General features: G+C 38.5%; 1 protein-coding gene across 4 annotated transcripts in view; it reads right to left on the reverse strand.

The window, feature by feature from the left end:
* The window catches only part of dennd1b (DENN/MADD domain containing 1B), a 111,978-nt gene that overhangs the window by 80,168 nt on the left and 4,163 nt on the right, over positions 1-27,647 (reverse strand). For all 4 annotated transcript variants that reach the window (XM_024278750.2, XM_024278749.2, XM_024278748.2 and 1 more), the window contains exon 3: positions 6,006-6,049. In XM_024278750.2, the coding sequence (XP_024134518.1) occupies positions 6,006-6,049 (44 nt within the window). The remainder of the gene's footprint in view (positions 1-6,005; positions 6,050-27,647) is intronic.

Consider the following 27,647-nt stretch of genomic DNA (forward strand, 5'->3'; position numbering starts at 1 on the left):
TTTGTTTAACTAAATGCAGCACACTTTTTGATTTGACTCTAATGCTCATGACAAGGTAATATACAATTGTGAAAAAGCTGTCTCCTCAGCAGTGTGGAGCAACTTTCCTCTTTCTTACATGTAGCTGGCACTATAAAGTTGGTGTCCACAGGTGAAGTTCTTCAGAGAAAACCTGCTAAATGCTGCTATGAACGTTAGAGGAATCCTAAAAGTAAGACATGAAAAATGTTTTTGAATAAATTTTTGATTTTTCAATTTAAACCTTAATACCACTATATGTTATGGCATGAGCCTTATGAATTAGTGTGAAACCAAAGACCCTACGTCAATTTACCCTCTCAACAACTACAATCAGCTAATCTCAATGTACCAAAAGCTTGTTACAGGGAGGGGTTTCTAATGAAATATTGCAATGGCTGAAGCACTACTGCTTTTTTTTCCCTCAAAAAGTCATCTCCATTCATGCACTGCAAAATTAAACAATTGAATTTGACCGGTTGGTACTTTTGCACAATTAAAGTGGATATTTGCGGGTTCAAAAAAGAAGTTCAACACAGAGTCAGTCTTAAAACAGAATTCAATGAACTGAATACTCAACTTCCTCAATAGTTGCCATTTTAGAAGACGTTTATCTTTATTTACTCAACCAAACCTAATGTTCTGAGTTTCTTCTGCATAAAGCTGTTACTGCAAAGGTTAAAGCAGTAAAGGTAGCCACTGTTCTTTGGAAGAAAATGATAAATAAGTAAACAAAATATGGCATAATGTGGCTTAAATGAAAGGATCCATAATTTCTCTCCACTGATAGTGAATGCTGTGTTCAGCATATCTATAATGAAACAGCTACACGCTCAAAGAAAGAAGTACTAGGAAATATTTTAAAATGGTTCATAAACAGTATATGAGATTTTTGGAATCAGTAAATTTTTCAAATTGATTATACATAGCAGTGAGCATCCGTATCAAAGGAAGGATATTTCCTTGAGATCAAATCTCACACACTCTGCAACCTTGGAATAAATGGAAAAACATCATGTCATGCAGTCAAGTCTGGGCAGTGTGCAGCAATAAGATCAAAGGTTCCTCATAACAGTAAAACGTGTGAAGTAGCCATGCAGAGTTAGCATCACATTTGGTTTACAGTAACAGAGAGCCTTACTGTATAAGCTATTTATAATTCAACATTTCCTTCATTACTCCTAAAACACTAGCAGACAGGCTAGAAAAACACAAGTTGGTGGATCATTTGCAACTTCATGCAACAGTAGTTTCTGTGGGGAAATACAACATCTATCTATAGATCATACTTTTGAAAAAAAACAAGAACATTTATGAAACTACATGGACTAATGAACAATAGCAGGACATGTAATAGATAATAAACAGAGAAGGGAATTGTCCATTTGAAAAATAAAATACGATTTTTGATTAAAAAAGGAAAACATGCAATATGCATGTAAAAAAACAGATGGATCACAGATGAATGAAAATCCAAGTTAAATCCAAATTAATTTAAAAAAGAAAAAAAAATTGGTACAAAAGTACAAACCTTTGATTAAAAAGGATGTATATATACATCCTAAAATATGAGATAACTCAATGTATTTCACATTTTCCAACACAATCATGATGGGTCCAACAACATGCAAAAGCGATGCCCAAAAATATAATTAACTAAGTACCTGATCAGTTTTTAAAAAGTTACCACATTTTGGTACAGTAAGCACAGTAACGTACAAAAGCTTGTATTTGTGTGAGTAGCAGCAGGATATTTTTGTGTGCTATGAAGTTGCTGACAGCATAAAAGTTTTCAAATAGTCCCGCGTTTGAGGAGCTTGCTGAGTATTTCTCATATCCCATCCTCAGTTCTTCACAGACCAAGTGAGCCATCCATACACCACGCTGCGGTTAGATGGACTTAGCTGTAAGTGTGTATGTGTGTGTGTTCTGTCTGCTGTGCTTTTTCAACAGCTTTGGGTGGAGATCTGAGAGGAAACGGACAGATTTCCATCTGTCTGCTTCATTTGCAAAAAAGAAAAAAAAACTTCTTACGATTCAAATATATGCTTTAGCCACCTCTCCCTTTCCCCCCTCTCTCGCCCCTCTTCCATCTCTCAATCTCTATCTAAGTGGCATCTGCGGATGACCAGGGCGTCGAGAGTCTCGGGGGCTGAGGGGAGAATAGAGGAAGCAGGAGGGGAAAAGAGGAGGATAGAGGAAGAGATGAGGAGAAAGAGGGAGCAGGCGCCTCTCACTTCTTATTTCCCTAGCACCATCCCGGCGTGCCAGCCAGCCTGCAGTCTGTTCTCCTTTGAGCTTTCAGTTCTACCACTGAACAGAAAAAAATCAATTCATATTTCCATAATCCACACTCCTGTCTGCTTGTCTTTGTCTCTCCCACTCCCTCCATCCTGATCCGTCTTTCTCCCCTCGTTCTGTTCTCCATTCCTCTCCCTCTCTCTGACTCTCTCCCCTGGGGAAGACTAACCCCTCCACCCTGATCCTACGGCCTACAAATGTCATTACGCTGAGCAACAATAACAGGCTAAACAAAAGGAGGCCTTGCTCTGAGCCCTGAGCCTCTCTGCAGAAACTGTTGGCTGCTGCTGCCATATGCTGGCCAGCTCAGGCCGCAGAACACAGAGACTGTGGCTACAGAAGACTCCAGCCATCAGCCCACAAAGACAGAAAGGAGCCTTAATCCTTGTAATGAGGCCTGTGAATTCAGTCTTTATGTATATGGGGGAAAGGGCCAATCCTTCTGTACACAGCACGCTAACTAGCCATCTTAAGGGCCATCTTATCCACACAAACGATCTGGTCAACAACAGAATGAAAAGAAAATAGGGTTGGGGGGGCACGCTAAAGAGACATGTTAAAGAGGACAGATGACGACCAAATGAACCCAAACGCTTTTATATTTTAATCTAGTTTTCAGCTTTAACTGTTTGGGTTTGTTTGTGTTTTTTTAGCCGTGACGTCTTTGCTACAATCGTCTGTCCCCCATCCCTGTCTGGTTTGCTTACTCCCTTTATGTCTTACTTTGGTAGGGCTTTGGTACTTGCAGGGCAGGCACACTTCGCCTGGAGCATTGCACTCTACGTCTGTTTATTCCTCAAAGTCCATCAGAGAGGATGGAGAGCCTTTGGAAATCTAAAGTAAAGCTCTAAACTCAAAATGTGGTGAATCGAGACACACAAAATTGTTGTTCTCCATTTTTTCTTCATGCCTTTCTTTATTTCAGTTGATACGCATGTGGGTCCATCTTTTTATTAAACAGTTGCTAAACCTCCTATGTGTTGTGGCCAGTTTTGATGGACAAAGATCATCACAAATGTTGGACCAAAGTTCTTTTATATGTACTCTGCATAGGAGGCATAATCTGAAATTACAAGCAAGGTGTAAAAGAGCAATACTGTTAAAGGATCTGAGATCATTTGATCCTATTTTTGATCTTGTTTTGAAACTGAAGTCAACAGAGGAAATAAAGACGCCATGCTGCGGTCTTTTAAATACAATCGCATCCAGTCAAGTGTGCACAGTGTCCCCTGGAGACAGCTGATGGAGTCTGTGACTGGCATAAAGGATAATTTAGGGTTGGGATTTTATTTAGAAGTTCTGGCCATCATGTTTATTAGTGATGATGACTTCCTATTCATCAGGTAAACTGTACTAAAAGCACTTGAGGGCTGGATGAGAGTGTTCAAAATTATCCTAATTGCATGCAAGTTGCACACATGCTTCCTGGTTTCTCTCATATACCATCCTGTTATAATTGGCACAAATATTGCACTCATGTAAAGATAATCAGATTAATTTTTCAATAAATTAATCTGTATGAAAGGCTGCCCTGCTAGAAACTTAGGCTTGAGCTTCCTTTTACAGTTGAATAAATTATTTTTTCTCTAGTTGTAGAGATACAATCCAGAGTTACTCATCTGTTTTTTCTACCAAGAGTAAAATCAGACCATTTCAAGCTACATACAGACTGCCATTGGCAACACGCGTCCAAGCAGCTACTTCCAATGAAAAGTTATGTAAATGCGTACAAATACGAATTTTGGGCTTCCACATTCAAAACTCTTACATTCACGCAAGTTTCTACAACCGTTTTCGGGCTCAACCTATAAAACATGCGACCACTGAACATGGAACTGGACAAACTTTGGACCAATTAGACATTAATAATTCCCCTTTGTGCCAGGCCGGAATTATACGACACCAAGTCTAAACTGGAATAGAGCTGTGAAAGAAAAAGATTTGTGAGATTTGCACCACTTTGACATTTCGCACCAAGCTGCTTTTAACTTTAGTAACTTTAGGCGGTGGTCATAAAGTAGTAAAGAGTAAGAGTGTTGGGAAGGGGTGTCCAAAGTCAGTCCTCGAGGGCCGACTTCCTGCTGGTTTTCCAGAAACACTGCCTTGTCTGGTGCGGATTACCTGGATCAGGTGTGTTTGGTCAATAAGGAGCTTCAATGGTAGGTTGATTGGAAAACATGTAGGACAGCGGTCCTCGAGGACTGAATTTGGACACCACTGGTGTTGGGGAAATCGATTTTGCGATATATCACAATGTTTCAATCGGGAATACTTGCATCGATTTAAAATGTTGACGATATGCAATCATTTCTTGAACTAGCAAACGTAGGATAGCATCCGCAGCACTTTACTTCCTCAATCATGCTTTTAGAATCTTATTGGTTAAGGCTAGAACATTCGGGGGGTCTGGGTTTTTTTATATTAATAAATATTTTGTTGTGGAAATCAGACAATATTGACTGTTCCCTTTAGGAACAAACATATATGTCTTAATTTACCAAAAGAAAAGCACCATGAATTTTCTTGGCTGAAAAGCAACTTGTACATAAGATCCAGTTAAAGTGTTTAGTGTTTTGATCATTAAATAAAATTACTTTTTTTTACCATTTTATTAACATGAAAGGTGCATTAATATTCAGGTAGAGTTTTTTTTCTTTCTAAGTCATACTCTTTAAAGAAAATTGTGAAAATTGCTCTGGTACAGTCTTGAGATATATCGCGATATGTTTTGTATCGTGTGACGTGTATTGCAATATGTATCGTATTGCCAGCCTCCTGCCAATGCACACCCCTAGAAACAGTAGAAAAATGAAAAAGTAAAAGAAGCCCAGTCCTGCTTATCCAGTGTGAATGTGCGTCATATGCCCGGCGTGTCCATCGGCTTTACAATATCTTCTTAAGCAAATTGATTTTCCTTCAGTGAACGCCTTCTCTTTTAGAGAATTAATGGAGATAATTAAAAATATGATTCATTTAATGGGATTCTGTTAAAAAAAAAAAATCAGATTGGTTTCTTTCTCTGAATGACTCTTCAGAGGGAAGAATCTTGAGTAGCTGTAAGTGAACAAATAGATTAACGTTAATTTACAAAGTCATTTAATTTATTCTTTAACTTAGATCACAAAATTATAATATTATCAAATCACAAGAGTTTGAGAAATGTGATGGAATTTCCATCTCGATATTTGATAAAGTATACCCTGTGCCATGTGCAAAAAGGTGCTTTTATACTGAAAGTGAATACAATAAAACTACAAGTGTTAAACAAAAGCGAGAAGGCAGACTGGGACAATAGAGGGAGCAAAAGGCAGACATGGGGAGGAAAAAGGTGGAAAACAGAAATGTGCATTCCCGACACGGTTGCATGATAATTACTGATTCGTCGGTTATTGAAGACCTGCTCACTGCTTTTCATTACCAACAACACGTACAGTCAGAACGGGTGAGACGGAAAGGGGGAATGGGGAGGAGGAGAAAAAGAGAGGAAGCACTGAGGAAGCACTCCAGGAGAGCGGCGGTGGTAGTGGTGATAGGTGCTGGGGGAGGTTACCACAGGAAGGCAGGGTGAGTAAGGGCGTGAGGAGAGGAAGGAGAAGGGAGAAGAAGAGGTGGTGGAGGTTGTCTTTAACAGTGAACGAGCAAGAGATTTGGAGAGAGTGGAAAGAGAAAGCAGAGTGTGTTCCAACCTGGTCTGTGTGGTCCTGGGGGAAGCTCCACAGCACGGTTGGATCTAGAGGTAATTGACAGACAGCATTAATCAGCGGGTGAGAAACACACCGTCTTCGCTAGCTGCCTCAGAACACATACATATTAATGAGAGGGGTGGGGGCAAGGGTGGCTGCTGCAAGTCTGTGCACGCACACACACACACATTCACACAAGCGAACACACACACTCACACAGCGGAAAGACAAGAGAGCACGTCTAGGCTGTATATGCTGTAAATATGCAAATCTATATTCTCAGTGTAGATATGATGGCTTATATTATACACCAAATCACTGACATTTGAGAAAGTTGCAGAAAAACACTTGGGTTTATTTGCTTAATTATTCCTACATTGATACAAACCTTACAGTTTTGCTGAAAAGATGCAAATCGGAAAGCAAAGGGCTGATTACTATATCAGAGATTTGTAAGCTCATTTTCTTTGTTGTACAAAGAAACATCCATGCAGATGTGAGAAACAAAGTCATTGTTTGGTTAATAAAGGATCTTAGTTGGAACTTTTTGACATTTTTATAGAAATAATTGTGTTGTTAAAATGTGGATGAGACGAAATAAAAATGAATATGAAATATAAGTCAATGGCCTGTGATAGCTCAGCTGTGAATCTTCAACTTTATGTTTAACCAATCAAGATGCAGAATTCTGAGTTCAACTATTTTTTATTAAAGTCTCACTCCAATCATCTCTTGATCTACTTTAAGTGTTCCCAGTGAGCTTTTAATTATAATCATGCAGTCTTAAAATCAATAAAACTTTCATTTTCGATGACAGTTTCTGCAGACAGTATAAATTCAGTTCCAAGTTGTGGGTGGTAGTAAGCCTGTCCCTACCTCCCATCATCCTTTTGTTTACACTATTTCCTGCTAGCTTACAGCGCCTCACACCCCAAAGCTAACATTACCGGTGCAACAAAAATGGTGAGCTATCAAGTCGTACAGTTTGGAGCCAGATCCCAGCTCATGGATCTATGTTTCTGGAAGTAGATCCATTGATTGGAACATCACAACTACTAGCTTTTTCCAACTGCCTTTTTTCATCTGCTCCTGATTCACCACGATTTCAATAAAAACATGCTCAGAAATGCAGTTTTAATCAGAATTTTCCTTGTATATGTCCTCTGTCATGACAAAAATACTACAATAACATGCTAGAAACACCTATAACAGGATTATCATTGGAGTGTTTCAGGCAGAGGACCAAAAAAGAAGCAAAAATAATACGTTATTTGGCTTTGAAGGAAGCTTTGTGGTTTGCAGAATCTGTGCATTTTTGTTCATAAAAAAAAATGTTTCAAACTCTAGACAGAGCTGAATTTGACACATGCATGTGTCACACGCTGAAAACAGGCAGTCACTCAGCCATAGCCTGAACACAGGGGTCTGTAGTAAACATGGCTTCCACAGCTCCAGGTTTACCCTGCGACCCTGGCAGGAACAGCAAGGGTTTGAAGAGACCGGCTCCTACATACCAAGTTCCCTTTTACATGAAAAGGTAGAAAGCCCCCCCCCACTCCAAAACCTTTCTCCACCATCTTTAATTTAACATCTGAAATTCCAACACTTGAATCAGTTAAACAAATTGAGTAAAAAATGATCCAATCAGATTATGCTTCAAAATATAATATCAGTCATGAAACCTGAGGAAAAGTAGCATTTCACATTGTGAAGAGTATACTTGTGGCTACCAAACAAGACTGTATGTGAATTGGATGAATGCATGGATGACAAGCAGAACCATAATGCCTTATGTAATCCTACTGGATCATTTCATTTGGCTTGTTTTGTAAAGCTCAGCACAGATGAGACAAATCTGGGTTCAGAGCTGCACAAACACAATACCCCTTTTCTTCTAACCCCGAAAACAACCATAAGTTAAGTATATTTGATGCTAATTTACTGTGTTAGAAATGCAAAGTGGCACCTGCAGGGTGACAGAGGGGGATAAAGAGGAGCAACAAGATGGATGCCCGTCCCTGCAATGACAGGTGGGTATGAAAACAGGAAGGGATTCCAACTTTGAAAACCCAATTTGATCCAGACTGGACTTGTTGCAGTAAACTACAGAACACAATGCAACTTCAATTTCTCTGCAGAGGAGTGTCCCTCAGCTCATCAACAAGTTTGGAAAAAAACAATTAAAAACTTTGTCTGATCCATGCAATTATGCCTTTTATACTTGTTTTAATGTTTCATAATGTATGCATTTTTATCAAAAGGTAATTTAATTATCTCATAGTTGTATTTTCATTGCAAATCATTTTTTTATTGACATTTTATTTGCCGTTTTTAGCTTTTCAGGTAGACAATTTTAACATCTTTTTAGGAAAAACAAATATAGAGGCCATGAGCTAGGCTTATCCTAGCTCATTGCAGTCATGTGTTGACTGTGCAATCTTCTTTAAAAAATAACATACTAAATTCAATTATATTTTGGGTTTAGATAAAACAAGTATTATGGATAAAGGGGGTCATGTTAGTTGGAAACTTAGACTTAACTCTACATCAAATCTCCATTTACTGCGTGCTGACACAATCTGTTTATTATTTAGTCACACAGCTGTAGAACCACACATGCATGACTTCAAAAACCTCCACAGAAGCCAACAATGTGCATTACCAAACCTTTCTCCTGCTGTAGAAAGCATGCAGCATGAACATTTCTAAGCACTGATCCTCACTCATTCATTCTTTTTTCACATCTCGTTTCTTTTTCATCAAACAAATCTTTTCGATCTTTCAGCTTTTATCCTGTTCAGTTTCTACACCCAAATCTAGACTGACCTCCCATACATCTAAGTTCATGCTGTCCGTGTGTGTGTGTGTGTTTGGTGGTGGGGGGGCAGCCCCAGGGGGAAGGTGAAGGCAGAAAGTTGAAGGTTACAGAGCTGATGTGCCTCCCTGCTGCTTGACTTGGGGACACAAATGTCACAGTGACAGATCCTGAACCAGTTATCGAAGCCTCCTATTCACAACTCATGCAAAACACATTTAATATGATTTAGAGTTTTGCAACAATTTACTTAATTTTGTAATAAACCAAAAAAAGGTGATTATGTAAACACACGTTAATAATGTTCCTTGTAAAAATGACTCCTGAGTTTCTTTTTATGGATCAAAGCATTTATGACTCACTCTAAATATGCTAAACCTTGTTTTCTGCAAGAAAACTGACGATGGATTATTAGAATCAGAGAAACAAACGTTCTTGTAGAGAGAGCATAAGCATGTGAATATAAAAGCACCACATTGTTAATAGAAACTGGATTTTGTTTTTCATTCTAGAATAATACATACCCGGTGTTGCAAACAGGGATTCAAGAATTGATTCACAAATCAAATTGGAAAAATAAAAATTTCCAACAGATTGCTTCCATTGGGCAAATCAGATTTTCTGAAAAGCTTGTTTAGTGTTATTGCAAAACCATTTTTTCCTCTATTTATCCTGTTTCTTTAAGTTCAGGAAGCACCAGAATTTAAGAAATGCTACAGTTATCCAAAGATTGAACAGAAACTGTTATGTCTGGGGCTATAGGCGTAGCTGGAGTTACCTTTTTAAGTTGGGAATTCTAGGTGAATAATATATATATAAATAATATCTTAATTCTCCACTCATTTGTAGTAGACAGGACTCATTTACTGTGCAAGGGTTGCAAACCAAAAATCATATATATTTAAGAAATATTCACAATTAATCACAAATGATCTCCAACCAAAAGTTACAAAGCTAGACAAGCCATACATCATCTGCTGGCCAACATTGGCTTTGCAACTGTTCCAGCATAAGAAATTCCAAAAAAAAGGGTGAAGAAAAAATAATAAACCGCCTGTTTTATCTGAAGAAATGCAGCAGAGTTGACAAAGGTTTAGATTTTTTATTCAAACAGCTCGCCCAAAGTATGTCACCCAATTGCATCACTCGAGAAGAGAAAGCTCTACTCAGCAGCACACACACAAAGCTAGCAGTTGATGAAGACTTTTATTCAAAGAACCTTGTTGTATTCAAAGACCAGCTGGACATAAACGCTAAAGTTGGTCCAAATAAACACCTGAAAGATCTTGCCTCCGAACGACTGTAGTGATGCGCTTTGCCATCAGAAAGTGTGGTGACACAAACATTTAAATTTAGAACAATAACTTTAAAACATTATCTAACTTTAAAGGGTTCTATTGTGTAACCTCATCTGTAATTACATTTTTTGTTAATTGTAAAGTATGGATTATGAATAGAACAGCAGAATGACACGAAATTGATGCTAGCCTCATTGACGTGTTCAAATCTCCCTCTTGGGCTACCCGCTTCAAAAGCACACGGACTGAAGGTGTGTCAATTACATTTCCTAAAGTTTGCAAAATCTGTAAAAAAAAAAAAAAAAAAAAAAAAGCTGGTGGAAGCAGCATAAAAACAGCCTGTTTTATGTGAGACCCATGGCTCCCAAGCTGACAGGGTGAAAACAACCTAAGGCATATTTCACCCTGTTGGAGTGTAAACAGATCCAGTGGGTGAGAATTGAATTGAAATCACCTATTGAGAGTTAGATTCCTCCATTCACACCCAAGAAAATGGAGGTGGGCAACTTTGATGACTAGTTCAAGCAGTAATCATTGGTTCCTGTCTGCGTGCACGAGTGTTTGTGTGCAAATGCGTATCGCATGAATGGAGATATGTTTACAGATAGATAGCAAGCTCAGGAGAGAACATTTATTATACAGTAACATGTCCATCGATTCCCAGGGGCTTCAAGCATGGCTGACCTCCCACAGTCACTGGGAGGGCAACATGCTGTCAGCCCCTGAACAGTGACACAGACACTGGTGAGATGCAGGCAGGCAGTGGTGGGTTGATGTGTTCAGAATGAAAAGATTCAGTTTTAGGAATTTCTGGGGAACTCTGAAAGTCTAAAAAAATGAGGGTAATGGGTAAAAGAATGAACGGAAAGCAGAAGTTTTCAACCAACACCTTTCATATACATGAAGTGAGACAAGAACCACCAACCCAACCACTCTACCTAGCCTTTCTTTAATTTACAACAAAAGTCTGTGTCTACTGGCATACCCAAGTAGGCTAAAAATGAAAAATGCTGGCAAGTTCATCTTGGCAAATATCTTAGCTTCTTGGGATTTTCAAGTAGGCTAAAAAGAAGCTGTTGGCAAGGGATGGGGTTCCTAATGCTGCTGGCTGCGGGAAAAAAGTTGGCACATTTATACTAATGTGTCAGAAAGCGCACACTGCCCAATGCCGCACAGTGAGTTGTTCAAATTGAAGTCATTTTGTCGCTTAGCTAAAATAGAAAACCCCGACCCACTTTGAATGACACTGCTGAACAAAAATAGCCATTTGAACCGCTGAAAAAGCATCGGGATGAATATGAAATACGCCCACGAAGGGTAGACATTTTTGTGCACATTGTTTCTATAGGTCCGCATTAGCTGCTCAATATTACCGGCCTACATGCATTGTGGTGGTTTTCACACAGGCTTCAGTGAAGCACAAAAAGACCTAACCCTAAATCCAGTGTGAATACACATTTAGATGAAAGCTTCTGGTTTATAATTCTCTATACTATGTGAATCAAACAGACTTGAAGCCCTCGTGGCCATCCACTGTTCTAAAGGCATAAAAATGCACTTTTTTCACCTTATTCCATCAACGACTGAATGCGCGCTGTGAGTGAATAGGAGGCCTGTTTGTTAAAGGAGGCCAAATCCCATATGGGGAACAGCAGCTCCTCTGGTGAGAAGAGATGCTGTGAGAGCCACCGGCGGCCCCTCTTCTCCATCCGTCTTCCAGAGATGAAGGGATGCAGCGCCTGCCTCTCCTTGTTCCTCTCTTCTCTCTCCCTATGCCTTCTTTCCTCCCTTTTTCTTGGCCAGGGGTTAAACTGCTGCACTCTAACCTCCTTGGCAATGATTTCATTCACTCAGTTTCTCTGGCTCGCTCGCATCGTGGAAAGATTTATTTCACAGTATCTAGTGGATTAGGCTCCTTCACATGCCCCTGGACAAAAGCATTGTTTTACCACTATCCTGTTTGCAATAACTAGAGGAAGCTACCGCTACTAAAGGTCCACAATATGGCCATTGTGGACACGGGGCTAGGAGGACTCTGCCTCAGAGGCCGTCTAGACTTTGAGCCGGGGCCGACTACAGAAACAGGGGGAGAAAATCCCATCAGGCAGTGGAGTGAAAGTTAACTAAGGTAACCTGCTGTGAACCTGATGAAGATGTCAAGCCAACATATGGCAAAAAATGTCTATTGTCAGAACAAGAAGCTTTCTTTGCTCTGAGGGAGGCTATGCTAAAGGAGGGGGCGATGAGGGGTGGATAAAGAAATCTTAAGGGGGTTGCACAACCTAAAGCAAGGCATAACTGCAGTGGTCATCGCTTTACTTCTGGATCAGTAGTCTTATTCTGGCCAGAAGGAGCCCCAAACCCTCCACTCACAATTAAAGGAATAAGCAGATTAACTGGCATCTTTCAAAAGCCAGCAGGAAGAAAAACACACTCAGACGGTTCTTCGCTCACGCTCTCATGTCTCGCAGTGCACATGGCAAATGGTATTACATTTCATGCTGATTTAGTTGGGTTTTAAGGGGGAAAAACTATTTTAAAACTATGATATGGTCCTTAAATTTACTAATCTTGATTGGTCACACTCCTAAAGACCAACTCCGATGAAAATCATGTCTTTGGTGTGTTTAACATGCTGTTGTAGAATTTTCTCATAATGGAGTGCATAGATAAAGAAAATTTAAGATTGAAATTGCATTTCTGAGTATTTCTTTATTCAAATAGTTGTGAATCAAAAGCAAATGGAAATATACTGTTGGAAAAGCTTGTAGAAGTGACATCGGGAAGCCACAATCTTCCTGCACCGCTCCATTCTGATGCACGCACTTGTGGATGGATAGAACCATTACTCAAATCAAATAATAAAAGAAATATTTTTATCATCTGACAAATGTGGCAAAATTAAAAAGTATTTAGTCTCAATCTGACCTGTAAACAGTTATTCACGCATTTATTTCTTCTCGTTTAGTTTACTGTAACTCTCTTTTTACCTCTTTTAGCAAACGGTCCCTAAACCGTCTTAAGACTGTCCAAAATTCTGCAGCAAGGCTTTTAACAAGAACATATCTAACCTTTTAACCCCATACTCTTCGGCCCAATTTTCAAGGTCTTCCAACCAAAAACCTACTTTGAAACTAGAGGAGATCTCTCATTTCAAGCTGTTGCTCCTTGTCTTTGGAACTCCCTCCCACTTTTGTCAGATTAACTCTAATATGTATTTTAAATTCTCAGATCAAGACATTTTAATTCAGGAGAGGTTTAAGTTGATTTTAGTCCTTGCTTTACTACGTTTTACTGTGTTTTACTATGTTTTTTATTTTTTATTATTAATATTGTATTTTATTACCACTGGGTTAATTTTATTTTTATGTTCATTTTGTAAAGCACTATGTGATTATTTCTGGGAAAAGTGGAATAGAAATAAAGATATTCTGTTCTATATTCTAGTTATTAACATCTTCATTTTCCTCATCCGAGCTGGCATCTTGCTCAAATGACTGGATAGCGCGGATACCGCTTGCCATTGTTGTTCCACTGGTAATGATAAGCCTTGTTTCCACTGAGCAGTCCGGACCAGTTAATTCTGGAGATCGTTTCCACTCAGTTAAGCCTGACTCCCACTGACTGGTTTGTTTTTACAGCACATGGGTGGTGTAGACCCCTAGTGTGTCATTGCGTCATTGTAGTGCGATGACTAAAAAAGCAACAACAATGGAGGTCATCCAGCAGCTCGGATATTTATTGCTTTACTTCTGTTACATCGTGTATTACAGGAATTTATTGTTGTTTTAAAGAAGATTGCAGACAGCTGAGAAGAATACCGCCTTCAAGAGTAAAACGTTGGAAATGTTAGCTTAGCGCTATGTTGGTGCTTTCTAATGTCATAATCACTTTCAGCCAATCAACAGGTGGCAACAGCAGCTACGCCTCAACCGTCCAGTTCCATTTTTCTATGGACAGACAAAGGATGGAGCCCTCAAGAGGTACGGGTCGGTACTGTTTAATGAGTCCACTTAACAATGGAAAACTCAAAATATTGGACCGTCTCGGACCGCTCAGTGGAAACGAGGCATTAGGTTGGGTTTGTGAGGGGATGTAAGTTAACAGGCAGATGACGTGAAATGGGGGGCGGGTTTTCTCTGCACCAATGGCATCACTCACAACTTTCACAAATTTCTATAGAACTACAGCTGCTCCTAGAAACGCCACACGTTTTGACTGACTAAAAACGGCATATTCATAATAATAAAAAAAACACTGGGAACACTTTTACAATAGATCAAAAGATGATTGGAGTTGAGTTAGGAGTGGACTATGAACTGGCAAAAGTAACGGAGGGAGAATTTTGAAATAGCTGGATTTAATCAATCAATAAAAATTTATTTCCTTTTAATTAGTTGCAGATAAACAATTTACAATGAGAACTTCTTTACATTTTTTAAACAAACACAGTCAAATGCATCACAAGCCTGATCTAGATTACTCCTATAAATAGGTCTAGATTTACAAAGGAATGATAAAAAATTATTTCCAATGCTTTAATTTTGGATAAACAAAGAGAAAACAACCTCTAAGGTAGAGCCTGCATCACCAGCCAAAAAACCCAACTGGCAGGCTCCACATGTGAGAGATGCTGCCCTGAAGGGATTTCTAAACCATTCCTACAGCTACATCTGAAGAAGATAAACAACAGTCTCAGCTGGAAGGAGAAGAAAGAGAGTGCTGCATGGAGATGATGTGACCCTATTAATGCCACATTAGTTGTTCCGTCTTCCAAGCTATGTGAGAAAAAATGCTTCGGTGGGATGAGCTGGAAAGGGAGGGGGAGAAAAGAGGTGGAGAGAGAGAACGAGAAAGGGAGAAGTGAAAGTGATACTGTCTCCGGGCTAGTTGGGATGCAACCCAATTTCACAGCTTCACGAATGAGTGGCACAGCATATGGATGCAACCTTTGTGACAGCCTCTGTGTATCACCACATATCAACGCTGATATTCCCAGTCACATTCCATACTGGTCCAACATTATGTCAAACACCAGCTCCGCATGACTGCATCTTCAGCACAACACATGTAGCATGGTTGTTGAAAGGAGGGAAGAAAAAAAGAAAAAACTCAAGCAGTGGCTCATCACAGACTCCTTCCTAACTTTCCTATCATTTCTGCATGCGTGACTAAAGCTGAATCGTGGAATAACATGCCTCAGTGAAGACGGTAATCTATAAACAGCTAGAAATCTAAGAAATTATCTCGATGTGAATTTCTAAACTTATATTACATGCTGGTAAACTCAATGGTTTTGACTGTGACAGCTCTCGTAAACTGATGATTCCATCTCTGAGGACAGGCTTGTTGGCTAAAACCGATCTTCATATAATTGGCCATTTTTCTCCATATGGTCCAACCATCTGCCTCAGTCAAAACATCTATGGAAGCACAGCAAAAGCAATGGCTCCATTATAATGCATAATAAATATATATATGGTTGCAAAAGTAGAAATGTGTTACATAGCTATGCAATGGGAGCTGCTGGTGTCGTGTCACACGAAAACTCCAGCACTGACATGGGAAAGAAAAAAAAAAAACAGTTTCTTGGCATAAATTATATTAAGTTGCTGAAATGTAGAGTTCAGGTCATTGTCAGACAGCTACAGATGCTTAAGAAACAGCTCTTTTTCTTTGAAGTTGTGGCAACAACATCAGAGAAAACATTGTGTGCAGCACAGCAGCTCTCTGAGGTGTGGAAGGGATCGATCTTGGTTAATGTCATATGGCACAGCACCCAGAGGCAGCCGTGTGGTGCTGATGACAGTGTAAAGCCTTGCCTTTGGCGGCTACATGCTCGGTGCTGCTGAGCTGTGATTTGAAGTTCACATGCAAAGGCTGACAGACAGACAGCTCTCAGTCAGGCAGGCAGTGAGTCACTCAGCCAATCTTTCCACAGGGATGGCTAGGATATCAGTAGCTGTTAAAAGCTTACAATAATGCCTAATCTCAAAGATATTCACAGGGGGTCTTAATGCACTGCAAACTGATGGACAAAAATACTGACAGCAAAAAACACCAACACTCAGATGGATAACTACAATCACAAACAACCTTCTCTGACATGTTTGTGCAAGTGAGTGTCAGGTTTTGGAGAATTACAAGTTTCAGGAGGGAAAAGTGCTGAAAAACAGCCCTGATATAAAAGGATTCCATTCATCTTCCATACACACTTAGTCGGGTGGAGGACATACGATAAAGATAATTTATTGAACCCAACCTGGGAAATTTGACATTGAATTGGTCATGGAGGTAGGCGGAGCCTTAGCTACTGTAGGTTGAAGGTGGAGGAAACCCAGCACAGGCCACACAAACACACACTTAGACCATAACCTCTTGAACTAATGTGTTAAAAACAACCACATAAAATGTATGTTTCAGAATTAAACGACAATATAACTGTACTTTCTTTTGTCGCTTATTTTCTCAAAACAATAACAAAAAAAAAACTTCTAAAGTTAGGATAAGTTTGGCAGATGGTCTGACTGAGCACACAGCAAAGGACAACAGAATTTCTCTTGTTCTGGTGAGATAAACAAGCTTCCAGGTTTTAAATCACAACAAAAGTCACTAAGAAACTAAGGAGTGGTGCGCAGCTCACCTAAATGGAAGTGAGAGATTAAAGACGACATTCTGTCATTTCTAAAATAATTATGTGTAAATATAGCTGAGATTACTCTGGTAAGACATGTTCTTTAAGCTCAATTTGAAGATGGAAAACTGTGCAAAAAAACACCTTGTGTTTACAAAAAATTCCAAGGACATGCTTGTAGGTTACCTTGTCATTTCACCAAAACCAGTTTCCACTTGACGGAAACTTTTAAGGACAACTGCACAACAAACTGAATTTTAGCCTCCCTTGCTTACACCATCATATCACTTTAAACGCTTATTTTTAATCTTTTTAACCCCTATAAGGAGGTATCCATATATTAATGTTTGCATGTTTGTAAAAACTTGAAATCTGTGGTTTGCAATAGTTTTCCAACAGGATTTTTTTTGGTATTTTTTTTTTTTTAATGCCTGGTTTTGTATTTTGTATTTGATACGTTGGAAGATTTAATTGCATGTCATCCGACAGAAAGAGATTTTTTCCCCAAATCACACCATACACATCCCCATTCTTCTCCTCAACACAAATCAACCATTCTATCCCCTTTGGACGATAGCTGTCTGAAAGTATGATATTCCCACCCCCATGCTTCATAGATGACATGGTGCTTTTAGAACACATTTTAGACGGGTCTGGACTTGTCCTGGCTTAACCAAAGGGACATTTGCAGTTCTGCAGAATTTGAAACCACAACTATGTAGTACGTTTATAAAAATAGCTTTTTTTACTGTGTTCCTAGCTCTCTTCAGGTCATTTCCTCAACATTGAGTTCTGAGCTGTTTCCTCAACATTCTAAAGAGTATTTGTACCCCACCAGTTGGATCTTGCATGAAGCTCCAGAAGCTCCATTGGTTAAAGAATCAGTGACTGTCAAATACCTTTTCACCCAACTGCAAGTAGGACAAATATGATGTTTTTAGACCAAGAAATGCTACGCCTAATAGTTTTAATTGACCACAGGGATGGTGTGGGACAGTAGTAGGACGGTTGGCCTCCAATCAGAAGATTGCAGACACTGACCTCTACATTGCCTCTGGTAGAAGTTTGGCACCAGTTTTTTTATCAATTTTTTTACCAAATTGTGTTTAGTCAAAAACAAACCAGATCTACAGTTTAGTATTAATACTTAAGCCTAATGAAAACCATTCATTTTGGATTTTGCAAAAGCAAAATATATATTTCACATCAGTTATTCAAAATGTAATGACTGGTAGAATTGAGCCACAACCATATGACATTTAGAGATCATTTTTTAACACAACCTAACTAAAAAACAGCAGGATTCTGGGACACAACGTCCTCTGGCATCACATCTATTTCTTAAAGACCAAAACACAGTACAATTCTGACCTGATCCTTTAATGCATTAATGTATACATTTATTTTGTTTGAAAAAGTGGAGGAGATCATTGCACTTTGTCTGAACAGCCTTGCATTTAAAAAATAAATAAATAAAATTAAAATTAAAATCAGAGGAAATTACTAGAAAAAATATCGGAAATTTGTCAAATACCACTGACAAATTTATATCACCCTAATACATGTCAATAATAATTTACAATTGATAACATTTTCTCTTACAAGAAAAAAATATTGAAAGCATTCTGCATCTTTTATCTCAGATTGAGCTTGACAACAGCATACATTTTGTGTTAAAACAATAGTCAAAATATGGCAAAATGGAACAAAATTTGTAATTTTTTAGAATTTTTTTATGATAATTGGCTGTATTGTAAACACATTTATGTTGTTGTTATCCTTACCTACCAGTATTTAATTTATCTATCATCATAAGACAAAGTTTGTTAGTGTCACGAGTCAGTGCTTCAGTTTTGTCATGTTCTGTTTCCTGTCAGTCTCACCGTGTTCAGGTCAAATCACCCACAGCTGTTTTCATTCAATCGACCTCAGTGTATTTAAGTGTCTGGTTTTCAGTTTCTCAGGGTCAGGTCATCTGCTCTGTTCTGTCATGTTTAAGTTTATTTAGTAAATGTTTTCCGCCAACAAGTCTTATCTCATGAATTTGGGTCCTTCATCCACCATCCCTGAGAGTTTGAGCTCTGAGTTATTTCCAAAAATCAAGAACTGTCGTCACTGGTCAAAGAAAGAACAACGAATCATCCACCATTACATCCTGATGCTTCTTTACTATTAATGCAATTCGTAACATACAATAGTTTCTGATCTTCTCTTGAATCATATGTCAAAATCTTCAAATTTTTGATCAATCTTTGTAAATCGTGCATCCAGAAATGCCTAATCAGCTCCTCAGACCCAAGATCATGTGTTACTTTAATTCTGGACACCAAAAAAGGCCCAATTATCTATCACAACTAGGCAAAAACTAAGGTTTATCTAAACTATGAAGTTTATAATATCCACATGCCTTCAGAGCAAATATTACACATAAGCAGATAATAAATATTATACTTATCAAGAGAAACAAACATTAAAATATTATGAAAAAAATGCCAAGGCACTAGAGGGTCGAGAATACATAAATGTGGGATTAAACCCACCAAAACAAAAAAAAAAAGATGCTGTGATTTGTCACAGTAAATGGCCTCAGACACTCACAGAGGCAGCAAGATTGGCCTACATTTTCCGTCTTAAAAAATAGGCCAGCAGCCAAATTAAGGTCCGGTAGGGCCACACACCCCTATAAACGCCAGTGTCTTTACAGTAATTGTATGGTGTTAGGGGAACCTGGGAGAAGCCGTGAGTGAGGAGACGTAGCCTCAGGGCAAAGCTGTTGACATGTAAATAGCGAGAATGGAAGCTGAAATGACAGAACTGACAGTAGGCTTCCACATGTAGGTCTGTTTGACTGGGATTTGGCTGTGGTCACAAAATTAAGGTCTAAAGGACACGAAAAGTCTAGATGTCAGGATCCTGTTCCTCATATCATACTCGGATATAGGCGGATTTTCCTAATTGGAGAAGAAAAGAAAAGCAGTCCTCTCCTATTTTTCCATCAAAATTGATCATTATCAGTGCTTTAAATCAGCCCACCAAGAAAGGGCGTAATGAGGCTACTTTACAACCTGGAACTTGGTGTGCTAAAGCCATTGACCAGTTTTTTGAAAGATTGTTGGTAGTTAATATTCATAGCAAAATTACAAATCAGATGCATTTATAGCCAAAGAAAGATCAATGTGATCACTTTTATGCTTTAAGATCCCTATCAGGGACATTTAAGGACAAAGAGATTATCAATAAATAAATGAAAATACTTATGGTGTTGCCCCAGCAAATGGTTAAAACTGGGCTAGCTGTTGTAATCATGTGACTAAAATCGTGTCATCTCAACATGTGCTCCACATGACAATCCCAAAAGTCAACATATTTTTAAGCACATATTTTTTTTTATCAAATCCAATTTACCACCAGACTAACACAGATTAACATAACCAAAGCTACGCTAAAACACGTTGTGCTAATCCTCTCCATTTGTGGGCCAAACTAGGCCACACTGGTATTACATGCATAAGAACCAGCCAATCATTGTTCTTTAGTGCAGAATAACAGGTTTTCTGGAGTTGTGGGAGTGCAACTGTGAATGTTTGGTTGTGCATGCGGGTACCATCTGCTGTGCCAAGCATACAGTGTATTCCTAACCATCACTTGTCATAATCTGACAGCATCCATGTGAGTAAACGCTTCACATCAATTTAACACTTTCTGGAAAAACAGCTTGGACGCTACTGTGCCCTTTTTTTCCATGCCGTCTTTTTTTTTAAAAAACATTTTAAAAAAATACTTTTTTTTTTAAGAGCTGAGGCAACTTTGAGATGCAACTTAAACTGGTCACAAGGGAATACATTCATCCATCATCGTGTAAAGATGCATTTCACATGCAGACAGACAAGCACGAGCAGAAAACAAGCCACCAACAACACGCTGTGAGGCTCCAAGGGGGGATAATCTGATGAAACTCTTCTGCATTCATCAAAATCTTTCAATTTAAATTATTGATCGGGTCCCTACTTTTCCCTACTTCTTCACCATGGAAAGGGGAAGTCTAAAAATAGACAGTGCCTAGAAGTGTTTCCATGCTCCCCAACTCTGGCAGCATTAGTGAATTCAGATGAACCTCATGCAGCTCTCTCAGCCTGCGTGACTGTCTCATACATAGCCGCTGCATGCTTATACCTATGCAAACATTACACTCCAGCACGCATGTGCCGTTACACACTACTGAGAGCTTGCCCACAGAGTTTCAGTGCTGTGTCAGTGAGTGGGAACGCTCAGCCAGCAACTTCTGAGATGATGTTCCGCGTTCAGCATTTTCTTCTGCTTCCATTCTCCTCCAACCTCTCATTCTGCCCCACTTCTTTTTGCTTTGCCCAACAACGCTTTCAGTTCTGTAAGATCTGAGAACGGCACTCGCAGCCATGTTGAAGCAAGTTTGTGGTTGCTGTACGTTTACCAAATAGTAATGACGCTATCTGAAAGGCTCCAGTTTCCTCTTTTCTGTCTCTTACCGAAGGCCCGTTTCTTTAGTGATGACGAGCAACAGTCAGAAAGGAGGAGAGCAGGACTGCAAGATGTTTGTTACTGAGATAAGATCATAGGAGAAAAGACAGGAGAGATGACAGAAATAATGAGGAAGAGATCAAAAGAGAATCCTGCTTCTCAGAATACTATTATTGTGAAGTGAGGCAGTCGCATTTACCTTCAACAATGTCAATGAAACTTTAAATGATTTTTCCAGGCTGTTTATTCCTATATACTGTATGTGCATAAAGCAAAAAGAAAAATAAGAGAAATATTAAAACAGCATTTAAAAGAAAAAAAAGGAAGACAAAAATGATCTGCTTGTAAGTCAACAAAGTCCGGACCAGGATGCTGTTTATACGATGAAACGATAACGAAGAGGAAATGAGAAATGCTGCAGAGATAACAATAAAAAAAGGGTTAAGATTCTGATAAATAAAACATTTAAAAATGCTGTTAAATTTACAATGTGTTTTTTAAAGAGTGTAATCCAGAGAATATTTGCAAGGAACAAGTCAGTCTCAGAGGAAAAAAAAAAAATGTTTGAGTCATCAAACTCAAACAGTGTGGCGTTCTACACACCCATCTCCTGCACTAACTATGAGCATTTGCTTCCTTGCATGCTGGTCATAAAAAAAAACAACAACCATAATTTTGTCTTAAAATGAATAAATGAATAAATAAGTCTGATGTACGGGGGGCAACATTATTTAGACAATATCCATTTGCTTCTATATCATCCAAACTCTGAAAAATGGAACTATGCTGTATCATCAGGTTACATCAAAGCAACTTTTTCTTAGTAAAATTATGGTTTTTAATTCTAATGTAGCACCAAACATAGTTGTCATTGTTATTCAGCATAAACTCACACTATCATAAGAAAACACATTCAAAGACTGGCATTCATAATAATTATCAAAAATAAAGCATTTTAACTACAAAAATACCGTTAAAATGAATATAAAGTCACCATGAACTGTCATTTTAAACATGTTTTTTTTAGAGGTCACTATTTTTTTTTTAAATGTTCCATAAAAAGTTCATCATATTTGATTAAAAGAAACAAATTATTGATAAATAATTAATCACATGAAGATATTAACAAAGAACCAGTCTGGCTTAATCGATGAAGTAAAACAAAAGAAGAAGGCAGGGGGTTTTGAGATTTAGAAGAAAAAAAAAAGTGTGAGACTCTGGGGTCTTCTCAGAAGTGCGAGTGGAGGAGCGGTGCCTCTCTAATGACCAATCAACACCATCCTTACTGCCATGGCATCTGCTAGTACTCCAGCAGCCTCCACGTCTGAGAGCGAGCCCACTGTGATCTCAACACTCCACTGCTATCCAATCAGACTTCAGTACAGGGGAGGCTGGATCAAGGAGCAATTTGGACATTTTGCAGAATGTCATCGCTTTTGAAAACCTTTTCAATAGTTATAAAACAAGTTTCGCTCAGTGGACTGAGTGTGTGTTTGGGGGCGGTGAATGAAAGCCAAAAGAAAGGGAAAAAAACATCACTGCGTCGCTGCTTGAGGGAGGCTACAGCTGGGAAGGGAACAGACTGATAACAAACCGGCGAACAGGGAGTGACACTGTGAAACCTCTGGGTCGAGGTGAAAAAGTTCCACATATGAAGCAAAAGTAACTCTTCGTAATTGGACAGAGTGAAGATTTGCCACGTGAATCAAACGGTGATGTTTTTAGCCCCACTCTGACTTTCTGGTTTTCCTGAATGTATTGGTGCAAGCATTTGTGATTTACCTGATTACCCATATACCGCATAATTTGATTCCTAGCAAATAAATACTACAAACACTGGTAGAATAAAAAAAGATGCCCAAAAATGAACAACAGGGAGCCACAAAAAAATATTGGAAAATTTTTGCAAAAAGAAGACAATTGAAACTTAACTAAAACTGAAAATTGAAATTGGAAATAGTTTATTTTAAGTCAAAACAAAGGAAGACAAACAACATGACATATATATCTATACATAGATATTTCAAACTAAGTATAAATAGTCATGAAGTGATTGGAAAAATATATAAATACGCACACACCCATATACAAATGTAAATAACACAAGCATAATTACTCTTAATCATAAATAGACCAATCAGCTCTCACGCTATATATAAACCAGGTATGTGATATGCGTTCAAGAACGGGCTAGATGGGCATTCATGAACTAACACCATTTTACACCATTCACTGTAATTAGAGACCTGGACTGAGTGACTCCTCCCCCCTCGGGTTCCAAACAGGAAGTACCTGCTGGCTCCAAGAAGCCAAAATTCCATAAACTTCTATTGAGAAAAAAACGAAGTTATTAAAGTTGTCAAAATAACCAAACAGTTGGTACTTTTGTGTTTTAAAAAGGACGCTACCCATACAGCACTACCAAATCCAAATTCCTAACTGATCAAAATTCAACTGGTTTTACTTTTGACCCACGTTTAACAGTCACACATTTTGTACATAGAGCCTGAAAACGAACTAAAAAACTTGATAGCAACGTATGATCCAAAGAGTTTTGAATCCAGAAACCCTAAATGTACATATACATGCTTTTGATGCTTTCATTAGAAATAGTCACTTGAATGTGTATTTCCAAGCCGCCATTATGCTACATTTACACCAGGCATGTGTTGCGTGTTCAAAAACACTATACACTGTTTCATGAATGCACATTCAGCCCGTGGTGTTCACCAGACAAGCAGGGGGCAGCAGAGAGGGGCTTCTTTTACTACTGTTTATTAGGGCTTGTCCACCACATACAGTTTGAAGAGATATATTACAAAATGTCTAAGGGGTAAAAATCTTGTGAATCTATCTCCCAGCTTTCTCCTTCACAGGTCAATTTCTATATATGTATGTCCTGGTATCATATAATTGTGATGGCACCAGGCAAAAAGGCTGGCACCTCAGTGATACAAAAAGGACAACACCCATGTCACTTCCAAATCTGAGTCCCTGATTGGTCAAAGTTCCACTGTGCAGCAATTTATTAGTTAAAAGTTCAACTGGTTGAACTTCCACCACACAATCAATGAATGCCCTATTTGTACTTACAGCCCAAAAACAGACAAAAAAAATTGTGTAGTAATGCGCGAACTTGAGAATTATTGAACACAAAAGCCTTAACGAGGATATGTATATATATATTCACACTCCTGTCATGTTAACTCAACAAAAAGTTTATTACTAAAAAGAAAATTGCTAATCAATTCAATCTCTATAACAGCTAAAAATAAAGATATAAAAATAATTGTCATAAAATCATGTCAACAAAAAAGTTATTTTGGATCAATCTGCTACATGGCTACAATTAGTTTGACTTTAGTATTAAATTCCAGCTTTAAGTGTAGTATAAATGTTGTTGTGAAAGTGACATGCTTATTGAGATTATTGCTTTGTTAGTGGGAACAATGTGGCAGGAGGGAGCGAGCGAGTACAGGTAGCATCTGTCCCCACCTACTGCCTTGGCAGCGCTGGCGTCATCTGTTAGCTTTGGCAGCATCTTGGAAGCACATCAATATGGCTTTATGTAGCCAGAGCCGCTAGCAGCTAGAATGCCAGTCACGCTCTCGAGCAACGCCTGCTCACAGCCTGAGCATCCACAGAGCGCTGAGCCAACACAACTAAGCAGAACGGACTGCAGCCTGAACCAGGAGGGCAGGTCCCCACGGACCTGCAGGAGGAAAAGGGGCCAGTGTCTGTCATCTACCCACACAACCATGGTTAGAAGTGTGGGGCCAAGGCCAGATATGAACACTGCCACTATTGTGATGCAACTTTTACTTTTCTGTTGTTGGATTGATCCCCAGAAACACTTCTGCTTTGGAATACTGATGCTCTTCACAATTACAGGCATTTTTATTTATATAAACTAAATGACCAATTTGTTCTATTATTTTACCCAAGTACCACAAAAACAGTCTTGATCATTTACGGTCATATTTCCACTTGTAATGTTAGCATGTTTGTCAAAAGGTATCCCAATATCCCAAGAGAATAAGTTTTGGAGGTTCATCCAATAGATATTAAGAAATACAGACCTAATTATTCCTAAAAAAGAGCCCTTTAGGCTCTAAAAATAAAATTTCACACAATTTCACATAACTATGCGACACATAAACTTGTTTTTCTTAGATGCCTCCGAGTGATGCATGGTTTGATGCAATGCATCAATGATAATCAATGGTACAAAGGTCCACATTATTTAGAGTGACTGAACAGCTGTGCTGGCAGTAAATCACAACTTTGTGCTCCGTTTCAATCCTGAGCGCCTGAAGAGAAGACAGCACCGAGGGGATTTAAGACCTTTAAGTATTCAGGTGAAACACAACAGCCCTTTAGATCATCCTCATGTTTTCCATGAGAATTCATTAAAACTGTTTCTCCTAAAGTCCCTTTTTGCAAGTTCAGGTCAGATCTAAAAGCTATTGACAAATCCAAGTAGAGTTTTTAGCTGCATCTCAGGATGTCCTGATCTGATCATAGGATCGGAAATTGGACCCAGCCGTGATCATGATTATGATCAGCACTATGTATTTCAAGTTTATTATTTCAAAGAAATAGTATTGTAGAAGTCTGCATATTATGAACATTTCATTGCCGTAAAGCACAACAAAATACGGCAGTACTCTAATTTGAGCAGGAAGTCCACAAAAACAGTTCGGTAAAGTTAGCAAATTATTCACAGAGTCAAACTTCCTGATAAATAACGTTTTAAACTGACCGCAAGTGTCTCTATTGATATGTCTTATTGCAAACAGATAACTATAAAAGCATTCAAATGGGAAAAGATTATGGTTTTAATTCTTTTGAGCTTTTAAGTGTATTATAATTTTAATTCCCCATGAAAAAACACACCTCCAAAACAGCATTTTGCTCCATTCACATATCTCTGAGCATTGCTCTGAAACCCTGCAATCTGAGAACCAGCCCCTTCCAATGCTCAAAAATGAAAGGATTCTCACAATGTGATGTAAACAAGTGAGAACAGCCCCTTCCAAGAAGAGTCTGCTCTACCTGCACCGTCCTCAGTCTAACACAACACTCAATTTCTCCATGGAACTAGTGGTGATCAAAAAAAAAAAAAAAAAAAAAAAAAACTTTGATTTTAGATGCAGAATACTGTATATCTTTATATCTTCCAATTGGGTAATGTCTTCAATAAATTCCAGCTCAAACAGGTGTTCGTTACTTTAGACGCAAGGCTCCTTTAAGACACTACCACTCCCCAACCTCGTCGGGCACAGTCGTGCAGACGCCCAGTGTATTTTTGTTGTGAACCAGTGTAGTGATAGCCAGGTCTACTAAACGCAGTTATTTGGTATGTGCATCCATCTTTGAAAAAGTTTGGATACAGTTTATTTTCGTGGGAGAAACAAAGAAAGAAGGATTCCAGGATGATGTCATGAAATGGGCGGCAGCCACATGCAGCAGCAGGTGGAGCCTCAGGAATTGATTAGTTTTACTTCTGTGTAGGAAAAAACTCACAAAAAAGAACCAATATTTCGTAAATATTTTTTTTTGTGTTCCAAAGATAATATATGATCATATATATGAATATAGTTCACTCTATGAGGTTTAAGAAAATCATGGATTGGCCCCTTAAAAATGTGTTTTTTAGTTTGCCAAAGGTAATATATATTTTCGTTTATATGGATATAGTCTGAAAGACTTAAAAATAGCATGATATAGGCTCTTCAAAATGGAAGTTTTCTCTTATCTAACCACATAGAACAGTTTGTGGAGACACAACACCTAGCTGTATTCCCAGAGCACAAGTAATGCAAAGAACGTTTTTATTTTTAAGACCTGACAGCGATGTCCTTCCTGGAGCTAAAAAAAAATAAGAATAAAAAAGGTACCGTACATTGTTTACAAGTTCCAGCCATCAAATACTATGTGTACTTGAATGCAACTCATGTCAAAGTTCTGACTTCTATGACCAATTAAAAGCTACAAAAAAAGTCAAAATGATTGGGATTTTTTACTCATTTTAACACATAAAAATGAACATAAAGCAATAGTGATGGAGCACAATTTCACAAGCTATGTCTGCTGTCAGAGCTGAAAGACAGGTTGCTATTGAGAGTGAGCAGCGAAGCTTTATAGATTGCACAAAAATGTGCCATTGGTCCAACAAGAGTCCAATACTTGTAATGGAAAGAGACAACGATTTATTGATGGTTCAGTCTCTCTTTGGCTGCTAATGGAGGCTGATTAACTATCGTTCAAATTAGTATTTAAAAGCTCATTTTGGAAATTACTTCACAATGTGAAACTTAGATAACACATTTTTGGCACATTGAAAAGTGTCAAGAAGGTTATAAAAGCAATTATTTTACAACCAGATAACCAGGGAGCAA

This window comes from Oryzias melastigma, linkage group LG4, assembly GCF_002922805.2.
Source record: "Oryzias melastigma strain HK-1 linkage group LG4, ASM292280v2, whole genome shotgun sequence".
Lineage (NCBI taxonomy): Eukaryota > Metazoa > Chordata > Actinopteri > Beloniformes > Adrianichthyidae > Oryzias > Oryzias melastigma.